This window comes from Cricetulus griseus, chromosome 3 (genome assembly GCF_003668045.3).
Source record: "Cricetulus griseus strain 17A/GY chromosome 3, alternate assembly CriGri-PICRH-1.0, whole genome shotgun sequence".
NCBI classification, from domain to species: Eukaryota; Metazoa; Chordata; class Mammalia; order Rodentia; family Cricetidae; genus Cricetulus; species Cricetulus griseus.
In genome coordinates this window covers 217,288,896-217,314,104 of record NC_048596.1, presented here as the reverse complement: position 1 = coordinate 217,314,104, position 25,209 = coordinate 217,288,896, and the positions used below count along the sequence as shown (strand labels likewise).

Below are 25,209 nucleotides of genomic sequence, written 5' to 3'. Positions count from 1 at the left end.
TGTGGCTTTGTATTCTGATACTTTAGGAAATCTTTATTAAATCATAAATAATATATCATCACAGATAGGTCTAGCTATCTGAGAAATATTATGAGCCAAAATGCTTGCTGCTCCTTTCTGTGACTGGAAGTTCTCCCCAATGGTTACTGAAGAATTTCAACAAAAAGTGTAGACTTTAATCTCTCTAACATTACTTGTTTGGTGTTTGAGTTTTGGATTTGCTTTGCTGTGACAATTGATACTACACTTCACTGCCCAAAATTTTACTAAATAGGTTGTAGATTGGTTGATGGTTTTGTGTTCTTTTGTGATGTGGTGACTTCAGATAGTGATAGTTCCTAACATGATTCTCCACTACTGATCCCACATAGTCAGCCCCATACCTGTGATTTAGAACCATGTCGTAGCTTTCTTTCCAAAAAATCCTTGACACTGGACTTTTGCTGAGTCTTACACTTGTTTAATTCACCCAAGAACAGGTGGGAATTCTCCTGTGTTCTTTCATCTGTCTTTCTTTAATCCTTATATATGCTCACTGTAGCAAAAATTGGTTTTAGAAAATACAGATAACTGAAAAGACTCAAAGGGAGGAATCCTTTAATCTTTACCACCATATTTCATCATTATAAGTCTATAATCTCAAATCAGAAATTTCTGAAATTGAACTTGGAAAGAAGTATCCTTAGGAAAATTAAGAGTTAAAAACCTTACCTGGCTTAAATCAATGTGAGGTCTTTGGACAGTTTATTTAACTATAAATTTGTTTTAACTCTGTCTTGTTCATTTCCTATAGTGCAACTAGTAAGAAATGATATTTAGGTTATACAAACACTCTTTTATTTTAATTATAAAGAGTATTTAGCATGTCAATCTCAGGTCCCTCTCCTTCCCCTCCTCCCCTAACACCCAACCAATAACCCCCCCTCAACTAACACCCTACCTATCCCATACCCTTTCTGCTCCCCAGGGAGGGTGAGGCCTTCCATAGGGGGTCTTCAAAGTTTGTCATATCCTTTGGGATAGGGTCTAGGCCAACCCCCTTGTGTCTAGGCTCAGGGAATATCCCTCCATGTAGGATGGGCTCCCAAGTCGATTCCTATGCTAGGGATAAGTACTGATCCACTACAAGGAGCCCCATAGATTTCCAAGGTCTCCTTACTGACACCCACATTCAGGAAGTCTGGATCAGTCCCATGATAGTTTCCGCTATCAGTCTGGGGACGAAGAGCTCTCCCTTGTTCAGGTCAGCTGTTGCTATGGGTTTCACCAGCCTGATATGGACCCCTATGCTCATCAGTCCTCCTCTGCAACTGGATTACAGTTCAGTTCAAGGTTTAGCTGTGGGTGTCTGCTTCCACTTCCACCAGCTGCTGGGTGAAGGCTATACGATGGCATATGAATTAGTCATCAATCTCATTATCAGAAGAGGACATTTAAGGTAGCCTCTCCTCTGTTGCTTAGATTGTTAGTTGGTGTCATCTTTGTAGCTCTCCAGACATTTCCCTAGTGCCTGATTTCTCTTTAAACTTATAATGTCTCCCTCTATTATATTGTTTCTTGTCGTGCTCTCTTCTGTTCTTCCCCCAACTCAACCTCCCTTCTCCATCATGTCTTGCTCACCCCTCCTCTTCTCCCCTTCTCATTCTCCTAGTTCCCTCTCCCCTTTCCCCATGCTCCCAATTTGCTCAGGAGATCTCGTCCATTTCTCCTTCTCCAGGGAACCATATATGTCTCTCTTAGGGTCCCTTTGTTTACTATCTTCTCTGGCAGCCTGGGCTGCAGGCTGGCAATCCTTTATTCTATGTCTAAAATCCACATATGAGTGAGTACTTAACATGTTTGTCTTTTTTGTGACTGTGTTACCTCGCTCAGAATGGTTTCTTCTAGTTCCATCCATTTGCCTGCAAATTTCAAGATTCCATTTTTTTTTTTTCGGCTGAGTAGTACTCCATTGTGTAAATGTACCACATTTTCTGTATCCATTCTTCAGTTGAGGGGCATCTAGGTTGTTTCCAGGTTCTTGCTATTACAGATAATGCTGCAATGAACATCATTGAACAGATGTTCTTGTGTGGATTGGGAAAAGATGTTCATCAACTTCACATCTGACAGAGGGCTGATCTCCAAAATTTACAAAGAACTCAAGAAGCTAGTCTCCAAAACACCAAATAATCCAATTAAAAAGTGGGGTACAGAGCTAAATAGACAATTCTCAATAGAGAAATCTAAAATGGCTGAAAGACAAATAAGAAAGTGTTCAACATCCTTAACCATCAGGGAAATGCAAATCAAAATAACTCTGAGATATCATCTTACACCTGTCAGAATGGCTAAAACCAAAAACACCAATGACAGTTAATGCTGGAGAGGATTAGAGAAAGGGGAACACTTCTCCACTGCTGATGGGAATGCCAACTTGTACAGCCACTTTGGAAATCAGTATGGTGACTCCTCAGGAAAATGGGAATGAGTCTACCACAAGATGCAGCAATTCCACTCCTAGGCATATACCCAAACGAAGCACATTTATACTAACATTCTTAACTCCAACCTGTTCTAATCCTGAACCCATCCGTCCCCATAGACTTCGGATAAGAATTGTGGACTTACAATAACTTGGTACATAGGCCAGTACAGGTTTTGTACATTTGTATATATGCATATAGTATATAAAATATGTATACTGCAGTGCTGTAAACAATTTATTCACTACAACAATAGGACATATATTTATAAAGTGTTTATAGCTAGAAATAGAGAATTAAATATACATGCAATCATACCTTGAAATAAGTGTCAGCAGTATGTTTGCTCATATATAAGCATTAATTATTCAGAATGATGCATCTTTGGTCTTGTTTGTACCTTTTGTCACTTATATCAGAAAATGTTGATATTATATTATTTTTAATCTTATTTCTCTAACTATGCATTTTAAATCCTAAAATTATGTATGAAGATTCCACCCAGATATAAGCTCATGTATTGACAACAAATAAAGATGATAGCGTACCCATAGGTATTCTACCTAGCATTCAAATCTGAGGATATTTAAAGTGAGTATCTTAGCAGCACTCCAAGGTTTGGACACTTAAGTTTAGTGGGCTGGATCATTTAATGGTGGCCTTTGTCTGGGTTTGATCATTGTCTACATATGGTTAAGCTCTGAACCTATTTATTTAGGTAAATCCAATCCAGTCTAAACACAGGAAAGAAGAAAGGCTCTGGATTAAGAGACCTGTGTATTTTATTTGAAGCATGAAATTTGGATGCAGAGTGCTACTTTGATGTGAATTGGAGACCGTAACAGGGAGCAAATTGCTTTGAGTTTCCTAGGAAATAATCACCCTTATTTTCTAGGACTTCCATTCTCCTGCTGGGAAAGGATTAGACTTTCTGTTGATTCTGTCAGAAAATTAATTTAAGGGCCTTTCAGGAATCTCTCCATCACCTGGGTAGAAGAATTGGAAGAATTTTGGTCAAATAGTTAATTATATTCTTTCCAATCTGTTTGAACTTGGTTTGTTCCTGTTCAGCTACAATGCTGAGCTTTTCACAAAAAAATACATATTTCTTCAGTTGGCAATTTCATTTTTTGTAACTTTTCTAAATTCTAATATCCATGTGGTTTTGTTAAATCTGAGTACTGTCCCTTGATTTTCTTGTTAGTCTAATGTGTAAGTTCCTATTTAAACATAGTTATGTCTTATTTTGGGCTTTATCTGAAAATCACTTTTATACTTCCCACAGTGATTGATTTGATACCCATTCTTTATAAGTTATTGTTATTGATCAATAACAATTTCATAGATTTACCTGAAGAGTCAGTGAAGGGTAAGATGTATAACATAGGCATGAACATCTTCTGCATGGAGTTGCTGTACCCTCAGTCTTCTCTGTTTAGGACCTTAGGAAACTTTGAGTTAATCAGTAGTTTGGGTGTAAATCATAAGCTAAGGAACAGAGATCTCTTTATTCCACTAAGTGATGCAATAGTGTATAAGTACAACTAATAATAACTTAAGCTAGACATTCTACCCAGTGGCCCTGTGGCATTTAACCAGTTACTTTTCTAAACTTTTTCTTTCTCTTTAAAATGAGTACAAAAGCTGTGCCATGTTCACAGAGAAGAAATAGCTATTCCTCCTATTATGGATACAGCCATTGTTTTTCAAGTAGTTTCTTTCTACTTCTGACAGATTCTATTTTCTGTTAGTTCAGTAATTAATTTTCTTCATGTTGTTCAATATAACAAGGTAGGGGAAGATGTTATGTTTTGCATTTTTCTGGGAAAGCTTCTAGTTTTGTTGATATATAAACTAATCACTTAAATGTTAACATTTATGAGTTATAATTTCTGAAAGCAAGATATTTTGTGGTTTTCAGAATAATTATAATTGGATAAAAGAATAATCACATGGTCTTAAAATACTTTTCAAAGGGAAATGCATCTATGTTTAATTAGAAAATTGAGTTTTCAGATTACTCGAGGATCTTATAAAATGAATATTTTAGCTTCCCTTTCCATTGTTGAAACATTTCTTCTAAACTAACTGTTCTATATTTGTTAACCATAGATCATGTAGTTCCAAAAGGCAACAACTTTTAGTCACAACAGAGAAGATCTGTTTGATATAGACAGTGATTAAAGATAATGGGTTGGTGTGATGGCACATCTCAGAGGAAAAGACACACTCTGCCAAGCCTGAGGACTTGAATACCATTCCTACAGCTTGGAAGGTGAAAATTGACTTGTACACATTATTCTCTCACTTCCACCAATGTGCCATGGCAAACATGCAAACACACACACACACACACACACACACACACACACACACACACACAATGCCAAAAATTTTATAGAGTTAGAAATAGACATGAGCTGATAATTATTTATAGTTATGTACTGTAAGATTAAAGAACCGTTTTTAAAGTGGGTGATTTTTAATTAATAGTGTCATTGTACTATTTCAAAGTATGGTCTTGATTTAATTGCACAGAAGTAAACCAGTGGGGTTGTAAATAACTGAATATCAGTTTTATTTGACTTTTCAGGTGTGTTTAAAAGTGTATTTTAATTTTTGGTTGTGAGCCTAGCATTTAACTGCTGTGCCATGAATCACTAGGTGTTTCTGTTTAGTCAAAAGGGAATATCCAAATCTTCATGATCTATATCATTGTTCTACTTCAACTCTAGCTGGGACCCACCAGTTACATATATAGAGGGAAAACACATTTCTCTTCAAGAACAGAGTGGTACCTCCTACATTCTGTCTTTTCTCTGTGATAACTATCTTTTTTCTGGATCTGAACTATTACATATTTTATTTTAACTGTCATTAATTGTATATTAATTGTATATTATAAATGATATGTAATAATAAAATATAAAAGGGTCATTTTAAAGTTAAAAGTTGCCTCAAATACATTGTAATTAGTTAATAGTCTTAATGTTTTCTAAATCATAGTGCTTTTATACATTATGCCAAACTCTTTTCTAAAATCTGTGACTTTATTTTCTGCCTCTTGTGTGAAAATCAAATTCCTTATCCAAGATGTCAAAGAAGCCAACTATAATCATAATTTTACAAAGCATTCAAGTTTTGTATCACATGGTTAAATATTGAAAACTGCATATAAAACATGTATTTCCTCACTGCTATTATCTACCATTGGAGCCTGTATTCAAACATACTGCCTTATTTTAATTTCTTTTCCATTCTATTTGGGGGTTGCTTACATATGTAGTTGTTTATTAAATATACATAGAAATCTAAACTATTAAATGACTCCAGTCTAGTGATCTTTTTGTAACTTTTAAAAATTAGAAATACATGCTGAGATTCTTCCCATATGAGCTCAAAGAGACAGAAAATATGTTAAAAGGGAAATTATTCCATAGGGGATATGTATCCACTATCAAAAGCAATATTAAATCTGTGAATATTAGGTATAAATGGAAAGAAATGGGCTTAATTCATGCTAATTCTTGTTTGAGAATAGCCACCATAGACACATATATTGGGATACTTGGTCCCTAGCTGGTAGAACAGCTTGGAAAGGATTAGGAGGTGTGGTTTTGTTGTAGCATAGAAGACATTTGCTACTGGGAGTGGGCTTTGATGTTTAAAAAGCCCACACCACTTGCTGTTCCCAGTTAGTTGTTTCTCTGTCTCGTGCTTGTAGATCAAACTACAAGCTCTCAGAAGCTGCCCCAGCCCCAGGCCTGCCTGCCTGTCACCATGCTCAGGACTCTAACCTTCTGAAACTATAAGCTCCAATAAACTCTTTGTTCTATAAGTTGCTTTGGTTATAGTTTCTAGTCATAGCGATAGAAAGGTAGCTAATAGCGACAGACTATTAATAAGGATAGTATTCCATAGACATTATGCATTTACTATCAAAACCAACATTAAATATGTGAATGTCAGATATAGATGCAAAGAAATTGGCTTACTCCTATATTCTAGGCTATTTTTCTTTTGAATAATGTCATTCCATTAGTATCTACTAAGATTGTGCTAACTCATGCAACTGATCTTTTCAATTTATGATCCAATTAATTGGTTGTTGTTTAAAATCCTACACTCCCTTAATGCCCAAAGGCTCCCAACGTCACTTCCATTTTCATATCCCCTTGCTTTTTGTTGGATTGCAGTCTCTGTTTCTTCAAGACAACATCCTTGGCAGAAACTATTATCAGGGTTTAACCTAATTTTGTTTCAGGATATCAACCAAATGTGGTTGGTGGAGAATACAAAATTAGGATAATAAAAGCAAAGCAGAAAAAGGGTACCCATAAAGTTTGATTTCATATAGGTCATAGAAATTAACTCCTAAAAATCCAAAGTGAACTGTGTTTAAATGCTTAGGTTCAATGAGAATGGACAGATAGGCAGAAATATGATTGAACAAAAAATATGACCTAAAGGTAATATATTAAAAGGAGCTTATCTGGGCCTCTTCATTCAGAATCTTTCTGGCTCTTCCATGTAGAAATCTTTCCTTTGGTTATGGGACAAGTCAACTGTTACATTGTGATAGTGTGACCTATTTTTAGGAGAAGTAGCTCGGAGATTTTTTGTACAGCTAGCTACCATGTACAAAGGCAACACAAAACCACAGTCAGAATAATGTCTCAAATGCCAGATGTGGAGAAGCAAGCATGTTCTGGGCCACAAAATAAGTAAACTGCTAGGATCTTGGTATTAGAAGATAAGAAGTAGCTATAGCTACCAAGTATGTCTAAATATTGTATCATTTGGCCTCAGGGCTCTAGAAATAATCTAACTCTGTCTCTCACTCCTTCATTTGCTTGTCTTGCTCCCTCCCATTTCCCTTCATCTCTTCTCCAGCCCTCTTCTTTCTGTTCCTGTCTTCCCACCCTCTCTGTTTTTCTCCCTCAGTCTTTTCATTCCCTTTGTATCGTAATAAGCATGATAGAATGTGAGTGATTAACAGGAAAGAAAACAAAAATATGTGAAGTCACCATTTAGAGTTTTGGAATGAAATTAAATAGATGCCTCCTATTGCTTTAGTAAATGAACATAACTAATGGCTAGACATGGTTAATGATTGTAAACTTTATCACATAAAAGTATGTTTCTAAATTTATATATAATGTATATGCATATTTAAATATTCAGATGTGGAAATGAATCACTCCAGCCAAACCCTTACAATGAATTCATATTTCAATTAAATTGAGTTGTAAACCACACAGTTGATTACCCCAAAGAGCTCATTTTAAATGTATATGATGCTTAATGGCTCCAATGGGAAGCATGCCCTTCACTAGTGATGAATGCTGCAACTTTTTTACTAAAAAAGGTTACCTAACATATTAAGGTTATATAAGAGGCTGTCAAAGCAGTTATGACTATGTAACTTTATAATTTGAATGCTCAGGCCAGTTTTCTAAAATTAGACTGAAAAAATGGAACAGGTGTAAATGAGTTTCTTTATTGATATAAGATGATCTTGAGATTTTACTTCTATGTTATATTCTTAATAACCTTATCTTTCTGCAATAACAGTTAATTTTAGAAGCTGCTGTTTTGTCATCAAATGCTACTGTTGCTGTAGATGACATCAGTATATCCCAGGAATGTGAAATTTCCTATAAGTCACTTCAAAGTACCAGCTTACAAAACAAAGGTAAGACTTATTTTCTTGTCGTTATTGTCATCTTAAACACTCAAGCAATGTGCTTTTATTTATTGAAGTATATTATAGTCACCAGTATTTAATGCAGGGTGTGGATATACTGGATATATTTTTAAGGTTAAGAAGTAATTTTATTTACAGGATGAATTTTGTTGTTTTAAAGCTATCTTTCCCTTCTTTATATTTTCCCATCTTATTCTCCTAGCATGCTTCTCAACGAGTCTCACCTGCTCCATCATATCTTCTTTCTCTGTGTGTGATGCACTGAGTATAGAGTTACCTGCTTAAGTGTGGTCAAAAGTTTTTCTACAGAGCGAGAACAACTTATCTTTCATTAGACCCAAGAAAGTTATCAACCCTCCCACAACAAGCATTAATTGCCAGCAGTCCCTCTTCTAATGGTGGGGTATCATAGGCCCCACCCAAAACCATGATGAAATGTTGAGGGGGGGTCCAATCGTAAGCAAGTCTTCTGCAGATACAAATGGCTGTGCTGAGTTCCTGAGTGTAATGGCCCTGTTATGTACAGAAGACAATGTTTGTTAATACATCTCCCCATCTCGGCTTTTATATTCTTTGTGGACCTTCTTCTCTGAACCTTGAAATGGAGTGTTGTTATAGTCCGGGTAGAGCACTTCACTGTTGCTCATTCCAGGTACCTTGGCCAGTTATATGTTTCTTCATCAACCACAGACTGCTGAAGTTTTTCAGATAAAAGCTGGATCCAGAACTAATTGTAGATATAAAACAGTATGTAGAAGTATGTTTGACAATATAATTGTTTAGCAAAATGATGGTCGTAAGACCTTAGGAACTATGACATCTCAGCAGGGTTACAGAACCAGGAAAGAGTTCCTTTCTGTGTAATAGACCTTAAATCCAATCAGAAATATTATTCTAAATGTGATTAAAATACAATGAAAAAGAGAGCTTGAATATAGATGCTTCTTGCAAGGAAGTATAATGGTTCTCCCAATAGCTATGAGTCATTTAACAAAAATCCCAGTGACAGGTGTGGGCTCTCTCTCTATAGGAGTTGTTGGCCATGGAGGGTCCTATGGTGACTCAAATAATTCAGATTATTACCATTATTCTTGATAGCCCAATACAACTTGATAGTAAAACCCTATTGTTAATGACTCTGCAGCACACGTTGGTCATAGACCATAGAACAATCAAACTAGAACTGAAGTGAAATATTTTTCCAAATTGGCTAAAATTCATGGTTCTAGAAAGTGTCATGCAGCCTACTGGGGGAGAAAATTCATGAGTAATATTACTCAGCTGTGAGCCTTTCATGGCAGAATTTGTGTATGTGGCTTCCTAGCTACTCTGGAAGCTGAGACAGGACAACTGCTGGAAATCATTGACTTCAGGACCAGCCTGAGCACACACACACACACACACACACACACACACACACACACACACACACACACACACACACTATAGAATACACAATTCTCTGTTGCTATCTGGACTAAAGAGATAATTTTGAAAGTGAATATTTTTATTTAAAATTTGTGGGTTATACTTTCAAAATTTGATAGGTACATATACTGTGTAAAAATCAAATCTGGGTAGTTAGCATGTTTATCTCCTTAAATATTTAAATTTTAATTAACACTTAACTAATGCATATATTTATGGATGAGTGTATGTTTCAATACATGGATACTGAACAAATCAGGATAATTAACACATCTACCTCCTACTTATTGGAGCTTTTGAATTCTTGTAACAGGTTATGATCAACTATAATCACTCCACTGTTCTATAGAAAATATTATAACTTGCTACTTTTACCTGAGTATATCTTAGTTGTCATTATCTAAGCAGTCTCTCTTCCTTTAGTCAGCCTTTTCAGCCTATAGCAATCTGTGCCATATACTCTAATTGGCTTATATTAAATATCCACATATTGGTGAAAACATATAGAACTTGTTTGTCTGTCCTATTCACTCAGCTTAATCACAACTATATCTATCCATTTGATACAAATAATGGGTAACCATTATTTTCTATAATCTATAATTTAACATTCTTTTTCTCCTTTGTTGAAAATGGATTTTTTTCTCACATAATGTATTTTGATTAGTTTTCTTTCCCTCTACTCCTATCAGTTCTTTTCCACCTCTCTTCCTATCTGGATCCCTTCCTTTTATTTTTCTCATTAGAAAACAAACAGACTTCTAAGGGATAATAATAAGATAAAACAAGAGCTAATAAGTCATAAATGGACAAAACACCAGGATGAAAAGAGCATAAGAAAAGGTGCAAGAATCAGTGACTCAGTTGTTCACACATTTAGGAATTTCATAAAAATGCTACCCTGTAAGTTGTAATATACATGCACAGAAGCTGGCTGCAGACCTGGGCAGGTCCTGTGCATGCTGTCTCAGTCTCCATGAGTTCTTATGTACTTTTACTGTGTTGTTTCGAGGGCTTTATTTTGTGATGTCTTCCATTCTTTCTGGCTTTTACACTCTTTCTGCCTCATCTTCTGTAGCATTCCCTGACCTTAAGGAATGGAATTTGATGGAGACATCCCATTTAGGTCCGAGTCTTCCAGTGTCTCTCATTTACTGTGTAATATCTATGTGTGGATCTCTGCATTTGTTCCCATACGCTGCAGGAGAAGGCCCATCTAATGACAGCTAATCAAGGCACTGATCTATGGATATTGCAGAATGCCATTTTATTACTGAATTCTTTTAGCAGGACAATTAAATTTGGTTTCTCTAAGATCCCTGAGCTAGCTGGTCTCAGGTTTTTGGTCACCCAAGCAGTTTCAGGTATGGGTTCCATCTTGTCCAGTGGTTTTAAAGTCAAATTGGCTAGCTTCTCCCAAAGCTTTGTACCACCATTGCCCTAGCATATCTTGTAGCATTGACAGCATTTGCAGACCTAGGGCTTTGTGCATGCATTGGTGTTTATGGTTATATTTTGGTAGCATAGAGAATACCTTCCAGTAACAAAGATGCTAAAATATAGTTGTGACGGTGCTATGTGGGCATCAGCCTGAATTCTCCATATTCATTGAGTTGTGTAGATTAGTAATAGGGTCTTGTTAGCAATTATGAAGACCAACCAATAGCATTTACAGCAGCCTGTTTGTTTAGGAATTCCTCTGGGGTCTGTTTAGCCAATAACTATTATATGTAACCCAGTCCTTGTACTAGAAGCTTTATTTTGGTGAGAAGAAATGCCCATTTGTATTCTATCTTCCCTTTTATTTGGTAATTTCATTTAGATTGCCTTTATGTATACATATATTTCAGGAAGCATCCTCTGTATTGGGTTTCCATACAACCCTGAAAATAGCTCTTAATTGTATTTGTTTTTACCCATCTTTATTTCCTGTACCACTTTTATCTTCCTCCCCACTTGATCCTCCCTTCCCAAGACTCCTCCATCCATCCATAACTATTCTATTTCTCTTTCCTAATGAGCTATATCTGCCCCACCCCAGTCTCTCACACTATAGTTAATGTCTGTGGTTCTGAAGAGTTTAGTTTGGTTATCATTGAGTTAACAGCTAATATCCACATATAAGTGAATACATACCACATTTTCTTTCTGGGTCTGAGATACCTTACTCAGGATGGTTTTTTCTAGTTACACCTATTTACCTGTGAGTTTTTGTAGAATATCATTATTATTTATGGTTAAATGATGCTGAATTATGCATGAATACCAAATTTTCTTTACCCATCTATTCATGATGGGCACATACTTTAACTCCATATAGTAGGAATTGTGAATACTCTTTTTTTTTAAGTATAAACACTATATTGTAGATGGCTTTAATACTTTCAAGTTATTTATTACTTTGTATATATATGAGTGTTTTGCTGACACGAATGTCTGTGCATTATGTGTGTGTAGTGCACTCAGAGTCCAGAAGACAGAAATAGGTCTTCTAGAACTAGAGTACAGAAAATTGTGAGCTGAAATGTGGGTGCTGGGGATCAAGCCTGAATCTTCTAGAAAAGCAGCCATTGCTCTTGACTGATGCTGATGATCCCTCTCTCTAGCCTACTCGAAACATCTTTCATACTACAGAGTACATGATTCTGTGTGGTAACATTATACATATGATAATGTAAATCCTATGTGCATAGTAAACCTTTCCAAGTACCATGTGTGCATGTGTTTCTCATAAATAATGAGGAATACAAAGAAGTAGCTGTGATGATGCAGTTAATAATTGATGAGTTTTTAAGAGTTAATTAGTATTACCTATTTCTGCTTAATCAATCATATTTTAAATTATGGCCGTATTACAAGAATTTGGATATATGAAAGTTTTAAAACTGACATTGAATGCAGTACAATTGAAGGTGTACGAAAAGGAAGGTTTGATACTTTTCTCTACCTCTATACATTACATTCCCTTATATATAAGGCAGGTTAACAAAATAAAAGCATAGAAAATTTATTGTAACATAGGAAACAAAGTTTAATGTGATGTAGGGGAGTTCATAAGTACCCATGAATAATTGTTCACTGTTGTATTTAGGTTCCAAAAAGAATGAACAGCTATGTAGAGATGTGATTGAACAAAAGAACATATGATGTAATGGCAATAAATCAAGAGGGAAACTGATTTCATTTGGTTCACAGGTTTTCATTTGGTCTCTGTGTAGCATTCATTCTTTTTTGGTATGGGTTAGGCTCTGAATAGACTGAAAATCTCATAATCTGTTACCACACAGGTATGTCACAGAAACTTTCGTGTTCAACTTTCACACAGGGAGGTGGAAAAGGCCATGATGACCTTGCTTCTGAGGCCCTTTTGTCTTTCTCAATGTTAGGTACTTTTGTTATCCTTATTTCAGCCTGAGAAGCAAGAGTGTTGAAAAAATTTAAATATAACTTAAGTTAACTCAGCAGGTCCGTGAGAAAAGTTGGTCACATGTATGAATAACTCTTCTTGTGACATAAGACAGAATTATTTTTATTTGTCAACTCCAAATTAGTTACTTCAACCATATATCTAGCTGGGCTGATTTTAAATGAATTATTTATGAAGTGTTAATTATTTTCCATAAATAAAATACCCCCATTCCCACTAATTCACAGTATGTCTGCCATATTACTATATGATCTCCTTATGAGTTAAAGCTTCACCTGGGCAGAAGCTGAATGAGACACTGGGCAAGGGAATTTGTAAATGTGCCCATCACAAACAAGTAGTTGTTATATTTGTGGGGAAGATTGGCTAAACCTTCATAAGACCCTGTACACCAAAGCTTCTGGAAGTGTTTCCAGCATATAGAGAATTGCAGAACTTCATATCATTCTGGTGGAGTTGCTGTGTTTTGCATCCATTTGTATAACAACACTGCAAACAGCAAGTAGAACCATGCACTGTGGCTGCCTTATTATATTTGAAATCTCAAAACTTTTCCTTTTGAGTTTCCACTTTTGTTAGTTTTCTTTACATTGGCTCTTATAAATATGAGTGTTTTTGAAACAGCTAAACATTCCATCTAATTGGTGATGGGGATAGAATGATTCTCATCCTCTTGATCTTAGTTTGAAGCTCAGTTTGCATTTCCAGAGGGTACAGGCTATATTTCATTTAGCAGGATCTGTGTTTCATACCCAAGTGGTCAAACAGAATGTGTGAAGGCCATCTTGACTGAAGGTTCGACTCACTCTGCCAGGTTTTATGTGTCTAAATTTGCCTTCTGAATGTATAAACTATACTAGTCATTGAGTACTGTCTAATGAAATGATCAGGTCTGTAAAAGTCCTACACAGATGATATAAAACTCCTAGAAGATTATGATGTTAGATACAAACAACTTCCAAGAAGATAATGATGTTAGCTACAAACATTAGAAAGAATCAGTATGACTACTTTACCCTGAAATGCCCATGCATGGGAAAAGAACAACTAAATAAAAAGACCTCCTGATTATTGGAAAATATATTGTGAACTGTCTATATCATGGGAGTTGGCACTCAAAAATTATAAAGCACACATTTAGTTTAATAACAGAGAAGCAACCTGGTTAAAAATAGGCAAGGGACTTGAATGGCATTTCTCTAAACAAGATATACTATAGCTAACTGGTCTATGCAAAGTAGCTTGCTGCCATTAATCATCACCATATGACAACATCATGTATACTGATGTATACTCTTGAGTGCTATTGGTAGAAATATAGGTTGTAAGATTTATGGAGAACAATGTGGAGATTCCTAAAGAAATTAAAAGAAGCATCATGTGACTTTGTTATTCCCTTTCTGGGAAACTACCCAGAGGAAATGAAATCACCATCAGGTAAGTCTGGATATTCCCAGTCATGCTACAGCAATGTTTATAAAGATAAGAAGATAACCTGTGTCCATTAAGAAATAAAATGCCATAAGATGAAAAACAGACATAATACTGAGCTTTTAAAAAAATTTTTATTTTTTATTTTTTAAGATATTACATAATACTGAGCCTTAAAATGAGATCCTGTCATTTGCCTTAACAAGGATGAACTATGTGATATTGTAATATATGTAATAAATTAGAAAATAAGGTCATATCTAGAGAGAAATAATAAATCTATGGATATTAAGATCTGGGAAGAAGTTGGAAGATGTTGTAAGGCATATGATATAGGAAGCAAATAAGATATGCAATCTAAAGATTTTGTGTAGTGATGATTTCTAACAAATGAATACATTTAATTGATCTTACATTTGCTCATATAAACCACCACACACACACACACACACACACACACACACACACACACACACACACACACAGGCACACAGATGCACATACACACACACCATTCAAATTCCAAAGGCTATTAGTGTGAGATGGTAGACATGATAATGTGCTTTATTGGAGCACCTGTTCTGCCACGAATATCCCATGAAACCAGATTGTATACTTTGAATGCACCTAATGGTATGACTTGACAAAGCTCAATAGATAGAAGCATACACAAATAACTACCACAAATAACTACTCAGGAAAGTTGGAAGATGCAATCTATCCAGATAGACTTTTTAAGCAGTAATTTCACAAAGTTCTATTCATTTTTCTTACTACCTAAAGTTTATGTATGGAAACTCCTGTTATAAATAATGTTTCTATAGTTGCCTCTGACCAAATGTCCACAGTTCCAAGACTTTGTAAAATATCGTTTCAAGTAAAAAAATATGTATATACAATATATTCTGTTCATGCTTTCCCCTCCCTCAACTCCTCCCAGATCCTTTCAACCACCCCAACCACGCCACCCACCCAACTTTACACTCTTTCTTTTTCTTTCATAAAACAAACAAACAAGAAACTCATGCAAAAAAGACTCTCCACAAAAACACAAAATCAGAAACCAAAATACAGAAACAAAACACTAATAAGACCAAAGATGTCCAAAGAAATATGAGACCAATAAACCTGTAAATAATACCATTGAGGTTGTTTTGTGTTGGCCATTTACTGCTGAGCATGAAGCCTACCCTGAAGTGTGATTACAAATCTTTCATATCAAAACAAATCCAAGAGGTAAGCACTATTATTTCCTCATTTTATAGATGTTATTATCAGTAGTCCCGCTTCAGGAAATAGAAAACGACACAAGTAATTTGAACAGTCAAAATACACTGTAAAGAATTATTACGTATTAAAAAGAAGATAGCTACAAAAAGAAGTAGAAAAGAACAACAGAGAATAAAATCATTTCTAGAACTGAGAATGCAAAGAAGGAGCAAGTAGGCGATCTCACTATGTTCACACAGGAGCTGACTCTGAAGGTGCCATTAGATGAAGATCTTTGCTAGGATTACTTGATTGTATCCAACTTATAAATGAGAATTTTGTTCCCAGGATGCCCATGTCAATAAAGGATGTAATATTTCAATATGTTCATGATGGAAGAGAACTATAATTGGGTTCCTTTCACTGTGTACAGTTATAGGGCAGGTACCTAAACAAACAGCAAAACTCAACTAGAACATCCATCCTAAAATGAAAGAAAGAAACTGCTTCCACTACAGTGTCTGACACTGAGCTCTTCAAAGGTTATTACAATTTCAAAGCATGGTGGTTTTAAATCCAACACAATAAATTTATAACCATCATATTTGCCTACTGTCTCTAAAACCCGCTCTTCTAGGCACATGTTGTACAGCACTTCTGACCTTTCAAGATTATCCTGGCCCCAGAATGAGATTTTTCCAGAGTCAGTCTTGTGGTTGATTTGAGTAATATTAAGTTTCAACCAATTTAAGAGACTCACTCTTGGGTGACAAACCACTCTTTGAGACTGCTAAATTGCCACATGGAAACACAGTGCATGCTATCTGGAGTGTCAAGGATTTATGTCCTAAAAATAACCATTAATGCTTTTCCTTTAGTAATATAAATTTTTTATATAACATGTTTTGATCATATTCACCTCTCTCACTCAACTCCTCCCAGATCTAGCCCCTTCTCTACCATCCCACCATCATGTTCTTTCTTTCTCTTATAAAACCCCAAGGCTATATAATATATCACAAGTTTATGAAAAGTAGATTTATAGACATAAAAGGAATACCATTTGAGCAATAATCATAGTGAATTGGGTTTAAAATTAGTAAAACATACTCTCAACCTCCAAAGTTTTAATTTGATTTCTTTGCTTGCTATTTTCTGGAATGTTAATTTTCTCTTGTGAATCTGTTTATTCATAGAGATGCTAATGCTTCATTCCTTTTTAAAAATGGATCATTCATTAAGGATTCTGGCACTGAGTTAAGATGAGGTAAAGGTTCAGTGAAGATTTAGAGGAGTCTAATTTTCTTATTGTTTCAGTAAGGATGTTAAGAGAGACTGGCATGGATTTTAGGTTGGGATTCTAGCTCTGAACAAGATACCATAATGATTTTCCCATAGAGAAGCCAAGTTTCTTAGAACGTGGGGCTTGCCTGTACAGAGGAAAAGACATTGCCACCAGGAGCTCAGTTATAAACAGAAATCCTACTGGGAAAGGAACAATATGGTTCTGTTATAGAACTTCAAATATTAATGTTTTTTTTTGAAATTTAATATAATTTTCTCACATTTATAGCCATCACTAACCCAATTTGACTTCTTTTTCTTTTAGGATCTACTTCAAAAATTATTAAACATATTAAAAATTTAGAATTCTAGTACTTCTGGATTATGTTCAGAATTTAGAAGCATGGTGAATATATTTTATATATTCCGTTTTTATAAATGAGAATTATTTTTAAAATAAATGTGTAAATATGTAGAAACTGTGAAGTTTTACACAATGTTGGTAGCTTTGGATAATTTAATTCAAAATTTTATATTCATTTACAGTAAAATTAAGTTGCAACTTAAGTGTACAAGTTTTTAAGAAACTTCTCCTTCCCTCACCACTACTCTCTTCTCATTGTCTTTTCCCCTGACACCTCTGAGTGAAACACCACACTGAATATGGAGTTTTGCTAAATTCTTCTGTATATTTTCATCCACCCTGAGGTACAGTCATACACCAACTACTCAAACCAAAATGAATCTCAGTAGGACAACCTCTGGCAAGTGGGTGAATGGATGTTGCTGGCAGAGAACAGTAAGCATCCAGGTTTTGTCCAAATAACTGTAGTGTTCTGTATAGTCCATTGCTCCTATACAGGTTATTTATTGATAGGCCAATGACAATGAGCACATGATTACTGTCATTTCTGAAGGGATCTAGTCATTTGCTTAGGTCAACATGCCCCTTAGAATCAGTTTTTGGCTTAATATTTAGTATTAATTAGGCACTCAGTAATTGTTGATAGCCACATCTCCACTGTATTACACCGATTAGCTGCCTCATAATAAAATTAAAGGGGGAAGGAGTTAATTTTTCACTGTTTAAAGCCAAAGTTTAAATTTGCTTTCACTTTTCATTGTTGCCAAGATACTGTTCAGAAGTTCTTCTTTTGTCAAGAAATAGTTTTACTAAATCCTGGGGTGGTGGGGTAGTTCAGCAATTAAAGCCTCGGAAGGCTCACACAGAATATCTGAGTTTGTGTTTCAGCACCCATGTTGAGTAGCTCACCATGGCTTGTGACTCCAACTTCAATTGTACTGATGCCTCTGACCATTGCAGGTACACACACACACACGCACACACACACGCACACACACACACACACACACACACACACACACACACACACCACACACACACACACAGAGAGAGAGAGAGAGAGAGAGAGAGAGAGAGAGAGGGAGAGAGAGAGGGAGAGAGAGAGAGAATTAAAAATAAAGTAAATCTTAAAGAAAAACCCTCAATTAAGTATACTTTTTTAGCTTGGTGTGTAGAAGTCATGAACTCCCATGCCGACCCAAGGAGCTACTGAAAAAGGATGGCTTCTGGGGAGGGAGGGTCTTTTTTTTAAGGTTGTGGCTCCTGGTACTGGAACACTGATCAGGCTCCAGATGGGCAGCACAAGCTGGAGAAGATGTGCTATTAAAGAAAATAAAGAGAGGACACAAAGTGGGGAGAGAATAGAGGTATGAGGGTGAAATCAGAAGGATTTAGGAAGGTTACAATCAAAATACATTCTATGAAATTCTCAATTAATTGACAAAATATCATATTAAAACAGATACTGCAACTTTGCATAGTATTGCTCAGAAAATATGTTCACACTAATGAAGACTTCATGTGTCAAATAACATCAACAGATGGTTTTACCATGTCCATATTGGATGAAAAGGCATGCATGTTATCATAATCTGGTATATGGAATGAGAAAACAACTAGAATTTACTCAACAGTTCTGTATGACAGAGAGACATTTTGTATTTCAGACCATTTTATAAGCAATTAAAAATAACTAAATGTTGTCTTATTTTCTACATCTCTTTGTTTCAAACAAACAAACAAATAAACTAGCAAACAGTCTGTTTAGAGTAGAACTCAATGAAGCTTGAGGAAAGGTGAGTTAGCAGCCCTCAAAATGGAACAATCTGTTTTCTTGATATATGTTGTCAGCTTTAGATGCTGATCATGTGTTCTCCAAATCATAACCTGCCAGCAGCCATGCTGTGAGTGCCTTTCATTAAATGCCTTGAGAGAAAGCTTGCATCCCAGCATTACACCACTGACTAAGGGCCATGTTCCCCCACCACACACATATTTTCTAGAAAAAATGTTCTGAGAAGTCCACTGGTAAGATTGGAGATATTTTAAATTAATTATCAGCTGAAAGGCTTTATGCAAGATGTTTCTATATAAAACTGTAACTTTTATACCAGTAATTGTTAGAAAATGAGTTCCAGTTTTCTAGTCTCTATGTTATTTTGTTTTCTGTAAGCAGAAAAAAATAAAAAGTCAGGGGAGATGGATTTCAGCATAAATTTGCTAACCGTGTTCAGCTTCCTTTTTAAATTAATTCACATTGGAAATGAATCCTGGTAGAAGAAAGCCTGTTGAGGTTTTCTTGAGTAAAAAGGATTCTTGTTTTCTCCTTTTAGTCCTAAAGTTTAAAATCTGTACACCTTTTTCTAGCCTGAAAAACCTTTAAGAATGATATAATTGAAAAAAATACCCTAATGGAAAGTTGCTATTGGTAAGGGTTCTCCATTCCTAACATAAAGCCAAGAAATGAGAAGGCCCAATAATTCTCACTTATCGAAGTCAATGATCACATTGGAGGAACTGTATGTATTTCCACAGACAGGTAAAATCTGCTGAGTAACCAGTAGTATTTTGATCAGTCTGAAGATAAGATTAAAACAGGAAAACCAAAATTAGAAGAGAAAGTGAGTGGTTGATCTTATCTGAAATTTTTACTGAGGTAAAAATCATGATATCTATTAAGAGTCTTTTCTATGGCCAGGGGGTGGTGGCACACACCTTTAATTCCAGCACTTGGGAGGCAGAGGCAGGTGGATCTCTGTGAGTTAGGAGCCACCCTGGTCTACAGAGCGAGTGCCAGGACAGGTTCCAAAGCTGTAACAAGATAAATAAAAGACCCAGAGACAGATACTGTAGTTCACGATTCAAACTGAAGATGGGAAAAGCAAAGCAACCAGCTACTAGGTCTTACCTTTACCTCAGCCGATACCAAAGGGATGATCATCAGACTGCCCCCGACTTCATTGCTCCTCAGATTCATTCAGACTGCTATGCTCTCCTCAACATGGCTAGAAACTATCAGACTAAATGCCTCTACCTTTTTTTTTCCAGATGTTCTTTTATTTGAATTAGAAACAAGATTGTTTTACATGTCAATCCAAGTTCCCTCTCCCTCTCCTCCTCCCCTACCACCTCCCCAACTAAAACCCTACCTATCACATATCCTTTCTGCTCCCTAGGGAGGGTGAGGCCTTCCATAGGAGGTCATCAGAGTCTATCATATATTTTGAGATAGGGCCTAGGCTCACGCCCATGTGTCTTGGCTATGTGGAATGGGCTCCCAAAGTCCACACCCATGCTAGGGATAAGTACTGAACTACTACAGGAGGTCCCGAAGATTTCTGAGGTCTCCTCACTGAAACCCACGTTCCTGGGGTCTGGATCAGTCCCATGCTGGTATCCCAGCTATCATTCTGGGGACCAAGGGTTTACAGAGAAATCAGGCACTAGGGAAAGATCTGGAGATCTACAAAGATGACACCAATTAACAATCTAAGCAACAGAGGAGAGGCTACCTTAAATGCCCTCCCCTGATAATGAGATTGATGACTGTCTTATATGCCATCCTATAGCCTTCATCCAGCAGCTGATGGAAGTAGAAGCAGACACCCACAACTAGTAACTAAACTGAACTGGAATCCATTTGCAGAGAAGAACGAGTGATGAGCAAAGGGGTCCAGATCATGCTGGTGAAACCCACAGAAACAGCTGGCATCTACCTTTTATACTTCTCAAAACCTTGGGATTAAAAGCATGAGCTCTGATTCACTCTCCAGTAGCCCAGGGTGGTCTTGGACTTAGAGATTCATCTTCCTGTCTCCTGAGTCCTGGGATTAAAGGTGTGTGCCACCATCGCCTAGCTCTATGGCTGCTAGGATTAAAGATGTGTATTATCACTGCCTGACCTCTATAGCTTGTGACTCACTTTGCTTTCTGAATCCTCAGGTAAGCTTTAATAAATCATAAGTAATATATCTCCACACAAAGCTACAGAGAATGCCAGTCTCAAAAGACAAAAAAAATAATTTTCTGTGATTATATAAATTATATTTTAAGGTCACTTCTAAATGCTGTCTGGAGAATATTTTTTCTGTATCATTACTTTGAGTTCAAATGGGATATTTTTTCCATCAAGATAATGGTTCTTCCCTTTTAAAGCTTACAGATTAGAATTATAAGTAGTTTGTTTGTTGTTGTTATAAACTTGGTCCAGTTTGATCCTCTTCCTCCCTGTCTGCTGCTCCTGCCCATCTGATTTTCATATTCAAGTTAGCAATGCATGCATAAGGTAGAGAAAGCATATTAATCCTTTCCCATTTAACATCAATTTTTCTAAACTGTAACCAGCAGAGAAGATGATGCAGCATTTGCTTCTTAGATTCATCTGAACTCGCCTTTTAGGTATCTGTGTGAACAAACTGAAAAGATGATTCAGTAACAGAGTACTCGTGTGTTCGTCTCATACCTTTTACCTGACTGCACTGGAGCACATTTGTATTTATTACTCTCTTTGCAGCTAAGTCAAGAGAGGTACAGAGAGAGTGAGGGGCAGAGTAGTTCCCACTTACAGGGTTCAAGACAGAGCTGGATGCTGAAGTGTGACTCAGATTCTCCACTGAGTCTTTAGGAAAAATTAAATTTGCAGCTAACTCAAATAATGAAACCACCCCACACCTGTGACATTTAAATAAAAAGTCTTAAAATAGGCCCATTGCTTCTTAAACTGTAGTCACTGTATTTTGATTATTTTCATCATGATGCTGAGTTTATATAGCATATGCAGAAGGAATTTGATCCTTCAGTGAGGAATCCATGGAGAGGCTCTAGAGCAGTGATTCTCAACCTTCTTAATGCTGTGACCCTTTAATACAGTTTCTCAGCTGTGGTGAACCCCAAGCAAAAAAAATCATTTCATTGTTACTTTACAATTATAATTTTGCTACTGTTATTAATCATAGTGTAAATAAATATCTTTTATGCAACCCCCCAAAGGGTTCACAAACCACATGTTGAGAAACACTGCTCTCTGTATATGTGATTAAAAGAGACTACAGTTACTTTGTTACTGTAGTTACAAGCAAGTAGTAACAGTAACTATAAATAATAACTAAAACATGCTGTAGGAAATGGTACAAGAGAAGAAAAAATGTTTATTTATTCTGAAGTGGAAAGTAGTTTATAATTTATCTGTACAGTAGAAAATACCTATGAAAATTACAATAATATTAAAAATGTGGCATTTCCTCCTTTGGTAATAAGAAAGAGCCAGGGCAGTCAGAAATTAGTGATTTACTTTTAAGAGTTATTTTTTCTTTCCATGACAAATCAAATTTTTACTCATCAGGTTTTTGTAAAATAAATGATCTCTTTATCAGACTCAGTAAATGATCTCTGATAATTTGTACTTCTTAGTGAAAACCCAATTATCCAGATAATTAGAAGAGGGATAGGTTAATTTAGTACTGAGGTTCACTACAATTCTTAGGACCCTTTAAAATGCAACATGGCATGTCCTTCAGCTACCTCCAAACCACTTATTTTGCACTTAACCATTTTTAAAGTCCAACTCCAGCCCAACCTAACTAGTACTTTCATATCTTTAGCACCATTTAATGGCTGACTTTTATTTTATGATAGTACATACCTCCATATTAAAAATTATTTTAATTATTACATCCATTTCATTTCTCAATTATATTGTGGGTTATCTTTATCAAGCAGCACTGACCTTCTCTTTGATTTCTTTAAGGAACTGAGCATGTATCTAGAGACTAAAGAAACACTTGAAGCATATTTCTGAGAATTTACAAAGCTAAAAGGATATATATTCCAAGTTCAAGTAGTACCAGAAAAACTGTAGGATTCAAAGGTAGTACCGTGTAGGCACACCATACTGTTACTGGCTGGAAATCTTTAAGGAAAGGAATCATTCAAGTAACTAAAATGGAATAAAATAAAATGTTGGCTGCACAGACTCATTTCTAGTCCTCTGTAATAGAAAGAATAAGAACCAGGCTAAAATGAGGTGTTATCTTTAGAATTTGGAAGACAGCACCTGCCAATTATTTTGCCATCATTACTGCACTGTTTATTTTCTATTCATCTATGAGTCTTTCACTCTATGTGATTGACTACTACAAAAGTAATGACTGAATACAATACTCATTTATGAAAATTGGCTCTTTCATCCACTGGTCAGGCATCTACTAATTCAGCTCAATGCAGATCAAGAATATGTGAATCAAAATTTCATGCTTGCACTAAAACTGTGTAGAGGTTGCCATCATTCCTAATTAAATATATTTATATTATGTTTGTATTATAATTACACATGGTTCAAGCATGTTGGAGGTTGTATTCAGGTTTTAGAGAAATAACCATGCCATTTTATATTGGTAACTTGAACACTCGGGGATATTGGAATGAGCAGGTGAGAAGGAGAGAGGAAGGGATTCTGGAAGCAGTTCACCTACACGGTAGGACAGCTCTGTCCCATAGTGCTGGACACCAGAAGCCCAGGGTAATGTGACTTGCTTCTCAGCTTAGTGCTTCATAAGGTTGTAATCAAAACATGTGTTGCTATGACTTTCATCTTGATACTTCAAAAATAACTAGTCCTTGATCTCTTCAGGGTGTTAACGTAACTCGGTTCCATGTGGCTGCAACACCAAGGTCCTTGTTTTGTGTGTTTGCTCACTGTTTAGGGTTTCTTCACTCTCCTTGAGTTGTCTGTTCCTTCTCATGTAGCCTCTGTCTTTATATCAGGAATGGAATATGAAGACTTTAATTTTGTTTTCTCCCACTTGTGATTTTCTTCATGATGATAGAATATATAAAATATAAACTTTAATTGCTGATGATGTGAATGAAATAGTGGAGTACATTGCATATAACCATGATTGTCAATAGTTATAATCCCAGGACTAAGAAGGTAGAGACAGGAGAATAGGAAGTTCAAGGTCATTCTCAGCTACAGTCAGCCTGAATTAAATTATTCTTTGTCTCAAATTGTAATCTTGGAAATCTTTACTGTGCTGTTAAGCAGTGTTAACTTATCCACATTGTTACAGAACAATCACTACCGCCCATCTCCAATAACTATCAATTTCTCTGAAACTCTACCTATTAAAAGATATAAATGATACAAATTTCTTTTACCCACAGGCAACTACTATTCTGTTGTCTCTCTATAGAAGTTGCAGTACTATAAGTCCCTCATATAAATGAGCTATATAGTATCCTTCAATTGTAACTCACCTATTTTATGTAAGATAATGTCCTGAAGTCTTATTTGTATTATAGCATATGCAGAATTTCCTTTTATTAAAGAATGTATAACAGCCTGGTGTTGGTAGCATGCGACTTTGATCCCAGCACTTGGGAGGCACAGACAGGCAGATCTCTGTGGGTTTGATGCCAGCCTGGTCTACAGAGCAAGTTCCAGGACAACCTCCAAAGCAATACAGACAAACTCTGTCTCAAAAAAAACAAAAAGAAGAATTTGGTTTAAAGAATGAATAACAGCCGTTGTACATATATTCCTCCTTTTGTTTATTCATTCTTCTTTGTGTGAAACTTGAGTTACCTTACCTTCTGGTTGTTGTGAATAAAGCTTCTGTGCGAATCAGTGTACAAATAACTGTGCATGGAATCCTTTGAATTCTTTCTAGTCTATAGCCCAAACTGGAATTACTGCTTCAGCTCTGTGATTCAAATTGTGCTAAGTCTTTTGAGGACTTGCCATGCTTTTCCATGGGAGCTATGCCATTTTATACCAGTATATGAACAGAAAATTTCTTTGTATCATCCCACTTTATATTTTAAAATATTTAAGATATTGCACAAAGTAGACTTCATTGTGGTGTTTGTATCATTCAAGTAACATGCTTTGTCCATA

The 25,209-nt window shown here is 35.9% G+C and overlaps 1 protein-coding gene across 1 annotated transcript in view; it reads left to right on the top strand.

Annotated features, from left to right (window-relative positions):
- Malrd1 (MAM and LDL receptor class A domain containing 1) overlaps positions 1–25,209 on the top strand; it is a 608,177-nt gene that overhangs the window by 104,773 nt on the left and 478,195 nt on the right. Inside the window, exon 13 of the mRNA XM_035442808.1 lies at positions 8,040–8,160. Within this exon, the coding sequence (XP_035298699.1) occupies positions 8,040–8,160 (121 nt within the window). The remainder of the gene's footprint in view (positions 1–8,039; positions 8,161–25,209) is intronic.